The sequence below is a fragment of the Hibiscus syriacus genome, unplaced genomic scaffold (genome assembly GCF_006381635.1).
Source record: "Hibiscus syriacus cultivar Baekdansim isolate YM2019G1 unplaced genomic scaffold, ASM638163v2 tig00116971_pilon, whole genome shotgun sequence".
NCBI lineage: Eukaryota > Viridiplantae > Streptophyta > Magnoliopsida > Malvales > Malvaceae > Hibiscus > Hibiscus syriacus.
The window spans coordinates 6,335,304-6,341,319 of NW_024063495.1; the positions used below are offsets into that span (position 1 = coordinate 6,335,304).

The 6,016-nt window shown below is 32.0% G+C and overlaps 1 protein-coding gene across 2 annotated transcripts; it reads right to left on the reverse strand.

The window, feature by feature from the left end:
- Positions 1 to 4,264: 4,264 nt before the first annotated feature.
- LOC120191746 (transcription factor bHLH36-like) lies at positions 4,265 to 5,209 on the reverse strand. Of its 2 annotated transcripts, none has more exons than XM_039194669.1 (3): positions 4,943 to 5,209; positions 4,485 to 4,826; positions 4,265 to 4,385 (listed from the first exon to the last, which is right to left on the reverse strand). In XM_039194669.1, exons 1-3 carry the CDS (start codon positions 5,192 to 5,194, stop codon positions 4,302 to 4,304), a joined length of 678 nt encoding a protein of 225 aa, XP_039050600.1. In that variant the 5' UTR covers positions 5,195 to 5,209; the 3' UTR covers positions 4,265 to 4,301. The 2 variants fall into 2 exon arrangements, with proteins under 2 accessions (XP_039050600.1, XP_039050599.1); XM_039194668.1 differs by having other exon boundaries at positions 4,485 to 4,850.
- Positions 5,210 to 6,016: the final 807 nt, after the last annotated feature.

Consider the following 6,016-nt stretch of genomic DNA (forward strand, 5'->3'; position numbering starts at 1 on the left):
TGATTGTGATATGATAAAATTTGATCTCAAAATCTTAAACGAATATACAATCAAACGGTTTTGATATCAGATTTTATCATATTCCAGTAAGTAAGTTAACGTCAAACTCAAATGACCGTCAATTTTTTAACGAAAAATGACGAGTTTGGAACATATGAATAGTCGGGTGACCATTTTGTAACTTTTAATAGTCAAGAGAGAACACAGTAATACCCTATAATCGGGAGACTATTTTATAATTTTTAATAAAGAAAGTACTCAAGAAAAGAATAACCTATAATTGAAAAATGCATCACCCAAAAATAATAATTATATCTCAAAAGCCATCATTAAAATAATAATTAAGCAACTTAATAAAAGGGAGACCGAATAAGGCAAATAACTGGGTTCCCTTAGTGCTCTACTACCCCCCCCCCCCCAATTTCGAATAAAATCCGGGATCCTGTTAATTTATAAACTGTGGTTTAGGGCCTAAATCTTTTTGTTCTCCCTTTTTCATTTATAATAACCTATATTTGCATAGATTCTCGGGGCACAACCCTAGCTTAGGGACCCCCCATTGGGGAAAGTAGGCAATAACATACCCTTCAGTTCTTTATTTTTTTATATTATTGAAGTTTTAAAGGTGATGCCAAACACAGGGTTTAGGTCCGGATGCATGCAACTTCCCCTACCTTTTGCCATTATCATATGTTCTAAACCCTACCTTTTACAAAAACTACACTAACATATATTATTCTAAATTTAGTTTTTTTTCTTATATATTTAGACTGAGATCAGCTTTCATTCTACAAATATTATTATTTTTAGAATTAATTTGTGTTTGGTGATCAAACCCAAATAAATAAGGGTGCGGTTTGTACATGCATGATAAATCGTTTTCTTAACCTTGAGGTCGTGGGATCGAGTCTTATGGAGGGTATTTCATAATTTGGAGGTCTCCTACGAAAGCTGCTCTCAACCTAATGTTGGGGGCAACCTACTATCTTACCTCCCCCTTACCCCATTACATATGGGAACAAGGGACAACCATTTTTTTGTACATGCATGATAAACCTTTTGGTGTAGAAATAATAAGATAAAGAGATTTCCACTTGTTTCGTTGACGGCGGCTGATATTAATGAATAACTTCAAAGATATTTGTTTGTCATTTAGCTGTAATATTATGTAAAGTTGATTTGGCAAGTGAAGGAAAAGAAATTCATTTTGCCACGTGATGCGTGTGTGTAATATAACCATCAAATGGTTTTCTTTTCTCCTTCCTTGTTTAAAGGTTTCACACAGTGAGAGTGATTCGAAGATTCATTAATTGATTGAGTGGTTAAAGATATTTATATTATTTTATTTTGTGAGTTTAATTCTTGATACTTACCTTAGATGTATTATCTTTTTATTTAATTAAAAATGATCCGTAAAATTAATAAATAAATAAATTTCGAAAGAAACTCTTAATTGAAATAAAATTATATATTCACGTTGAATTAAATGATTTTGTTTCAGTTTTATCATACAAAATGTCAAAAAAGCATGATATACAATTTTCAACCTATAAAGACTGCAACACATTTAGAAAAATAAATGAACTAAATTATTTTTATGTTAAGAAAATACGACTATTTTAGCATACAATAACTAGACTTAAGTAATCGTATTAATAATTCGTGAAAATTAAATAATAGGATAAAGTACATAAATGGTCCATCGACTATAAGATATTATTTTTTTGAGTCCACGACTATTAAAACCTACAAAATGACCCCCAGACTATAGGGAGATGCTTTATTGAGTCTGTCGACTATTAAAAGTTACAAAATGATCACCCGACTATTCATTATGTTCCAAACTCGTCCTATTCCGTTAAAAAACTGACGGTAATATGAGTTAGACGTTAACTTTCATAATCTCAAATGATTATCATATTCCAGTTAGAAAGTTCACGCCCATCTCAGACAACCGTTAATTTTCTAATGAAAAATGATGAGTTTGGAACGTAATGAATAGTCGGGTGACCATTTTGTAACTTTTAATAGTCGACGGACTCAACAAAGCATCTCCCTATAATGAGAGACTTAACAAAATAATATAATATAGTCGGAGGACCATTTGTGTACTTTACCCTCAATAATATCTAAATTTTATTTGTAAAATTAAACCAGTTCAAATTTTCCACAATAAATTATGCACTATATCAAAGTTTGTGTAATTTTGAATAAATTACAAGATGAAATAATTTTTTAATATGATTCCAAAAGTATCCATTATCATAGAGCTCAAATTAGAGACAATTGTATATCTTAGTTAATTTGAAGTATTAATCTTGAAGTTATTGTAGTAACAATAATATTAACTAAATTAATATTTAATTATATGAGATAAATATAATTTTATATAATTAAGGTAATTGTGTAATCTCTTAAAATATATTATAGATTTTATTTTATTAATTGAATTTATCATCATTGTTATTGAAAAATTTTAAATACGATAACACAATTAAATTCAAAACAAATTAGAGTAGCACTAACTAAAAGATCCTCAACAAGATTTGGATTGGAACTTTTTTTTTCTCATGAATATTATAGTGGCATGATTCCACATGCATGACATAAACAACGTAAAATTCATAAAATCTGAATATTTATGAATTTTATGTATTAATACTTTCAGAGATAGATACAAAATTTTATGTTAAGGGACGAACTTCTAAAATTTTAGGAGAGAACAAACTTATAAAATTTTAGGGGGCGGAAACAGATTTTTAATTGAAAATACAAAGAAATATCTAAAATATATGTTAATTTGAAATTTTCAAAGGAGTGACTGTATGCACTCGGCCCCCTTCGGTTTGGAGCCTTGGCACATATCTAAACATCAAGATCTCCTTTATGGTTGTTCATCCTATGTTTATTTTGATATCTTTTACTTCGTTCCTCTTAAACTAATATTCTGACTTCATCCCTCTTAAACTAATATTCTGACTTCATCCCTGATTGTATCTCTAAAATTTAAAAACTAAATGGTCTTTTCAGGTGTGCAACCTACTATTGTATTCAATAATTGAGATGCATCAAATCATATGCAATTCATTATCTCAGTCATTAGGTTAAAACTATTTCATCATTGTCTTTCTTTTTCATTCTTATTTAACACAATGTAAGCCATTTCCCACACAAACAGTCACATGCATGCTAAATGCAGAAAATATAAATATCTGCTTTTCTGAAATGGCTGCTTGCGCTTATTCTTTCCTTAGCTGCCAACCTCATATAAGAATAGCACAAGCGAGTAGCTAATGAGCCACAGCTCTAAATTACAAGGCACCGGCTATGAATGTAAGTCAAAGCTAATCAGCAAAGAAAGCTATCAATAAGGGCTAAGCTGAGCAATAAATGCAAAGAAAATGAAATAGATTAATGAAAGGTCTTTAAGCATATAATGAAGTGTACTAAACATACTATAAAACAATTCTTTTAGGTAACAAAAGTTTGCATTTGATGCAATATCTTAGTGTATAAAGTATTTAAAGACTTTCCCAAGCAGTACAAAACTCTTTTCCCTGAAATTTGACATAACTATGTTTCTAATACTATTATTGTATATCAGAAATGGATTTGTATATTGTATGGAACTCTATACAAACGACTCAAAATCTTAAATATTTGAAATTCTTCTTCTGTCAATCAACTACATGAAGATAGTGCAAGTTAGCTGTGAAAATAATGCAATTTCTTTAACTATAGATTAAAAAAGCTCCTGCAGTATTCATTAACAATAAATGAATGATAAAATTCGTCCACAGTTCACTGCATAATTTCATTGGAATATGTATACAGAAGCTGGTAAATATTGATCCTATAGGGAAATCAAAACAGTTCGACCTAATAAATCAAATCCTAATCCTAACATCAACAGGTTATGTTCTAATCTACTTGACATAAACAAAAGGGATTGGCGATGATGTTAATCTGGTTTTCATTAACTTGAAATGCATGGAAGCCACTTATCTTTAAAAAAAGGGGAAGATATTAATGATAATAAGAACATCACATTAAGCTCCACTGACACATGTGATAACAGGAAAAATAAATGTGCAATACAAATGTAGAACAAGATTTCTTTATCTGAAAGCAAAAAACACCCTCGCAGAAGATGATGGAAAAGTGTCAGATAAATATATTGTATATATGGATCATACTAAGTAGAGAAAAAAAGATCAATCTTACTCAAATCCTGATGTGTGGGGGGTTGGGGGGGGGGGGTGGGAATCTCCATTAAAGAGGATGACATGGTTTAATATTAGCTAGGTAGTTTTAGTCAAGGTTGAAATTTCTTCTTTCAGTTTCTGCTCCAGGTAAGGTACTTCAACGCCTCTCAGATCACTAACCTGCAACAGCCAAATAAAGAATTTGCAGTTGTTAAATTAGCAGCCTGATACCCCATGCAAAAACCCCTAATTAACCTAGTAATCAATGAATAATCGTACCTCAAGTTTTATGGTGTGAATCAGTCCTCCATCAATCTTGGTAGAGATACTGTTGACAATATCAAGTCCTTCCTCGAGCAGTAGTTGTAGAACCCTCGAGAGGGTCAAAGCTTGAGCAACAACACCGGTGCTGACCACAACTTCAACACCGTCCAAAGATTGGCGAACCGCGACACTGCTCGGGAAAGCCTCGTCCGAGCTCGTCCCTCGGCGAAAACCACTCGAATCGATCAATACTTTCTTTAACTCGTCTCTCTTGGCACTCAGTTCCTCGATCCTCTTCTGCAGGTCCTTTATATAGCTTACTGCTTCATTCATATGATCTGATATTGCACGCTTTCCCTGAAAACCCCATGAAAAGTAAACCTATATCATAAGTATATGCAAAACCAGAGAGCAGTTCCTTCAATTATTAAAGAAGAAAAGAAGTAAAGAAGCAGATGCATCAAGCTGGTTACCTTGATGTACTCAAGAGGGAGAAGGGTTCGGAGAGAAGCATAAAGGGTGGACATTTCTTGCCTTCTTTGCCTTTCAATATCCCTATGCATCGACTTTTTCTTATCGCCGTCGTTACTATTTTCTCTCTGCCGGCCTCTACTTGCCATATTACTACTGCTGCCTCCCATGGGAACAAAATCCAAAGTCTCATCTTGTGGGATTGTGTTTTGAGGGTCGGAATTGGAGGAGAACTGGAAGAAAATCTCATCCATACTGCTTTCAAGCGTGAAGGGAAGTATTGATTAATAACTTTGTCTGGGAAAGGGATTGGAGACGGGATTTTGCGCAAATAAGAGTGCAGGCAAAAGCAACGGATACGTTTGTTAGGGTGCGAGATCTTGAGATGGGGCCGAAGATGTCAAGATTCCCTATAATGCTCCATCAGGTTTATGATATAAGATCATGAGAGATATGAACTGATATCTCTACCCATTATATATATATTCCCGTTTAAGTCCTCTATTTTATGGTTTAGCTGATAATTAAGCCACCTAACCCCAATTTTCTTTTTCTGAAAAAGTTCTTTGTTTTACAAGTGAGGGGAAAGAAATTGTACAAGATCAAACATAAATCTTAATCTCAATCAAAATTAAAACAATATCATTTATAAGTAAGGGTAAGTAAAATTAGATTCTATTCGAAAAATTGACTTAATTCTAATAAAAAAAATTAAATAAAATTTAAATGATAAAATATGACATGTCATCTCGATTAATTCTACATTTTTTAACTCGGTTCAACTCGACTCAATCGAGTACTCACCCTTAATTACTCTTCTATTTTAAGTTCATTTTCTTATCAAATTTGAATCACATACTCATATATATTACCATAGAACATAAATCTACTCTTATTTAGAATCATTCTTAGGTTTATTATATTTGGTTCAAACTCCCTCGTGTGTCTTTTATTTAATATTTAAGAAACATAACAGCTTTCAACATAGAATTATGTTGGAGAGTTTAATTTTCACCATAAAAATTACGATTATGTATTGAAATATCAATCTTTCACTAATATTTATTAAAATATCA

Excerpts from the sequence above, each read along its gene's own strand:
- LOC120191746 (XM_039194668.1), bottom strand. The coding sequence starts at position 5,194 with ATGGATGAGATTTTCTTCCAGTTCTCCTCCAATTCCGACCCTCAAAAC. Across the intron at positions 4,851-4,942 it reads TCCCTCTTGAGTACATCAAG|GTTTACTTTTCATGGGGTTT; the intron begins GTAACCAGCTTG and ends CTTATGATATAG. Across the intron at positions 4,386-4,484 it reads TTCACACCATAAAACTTGAG|GTTAGTGATCTGAGAGGCGT; the intron begins GTACGATTATTC and ends TGGCTGTTGCAG.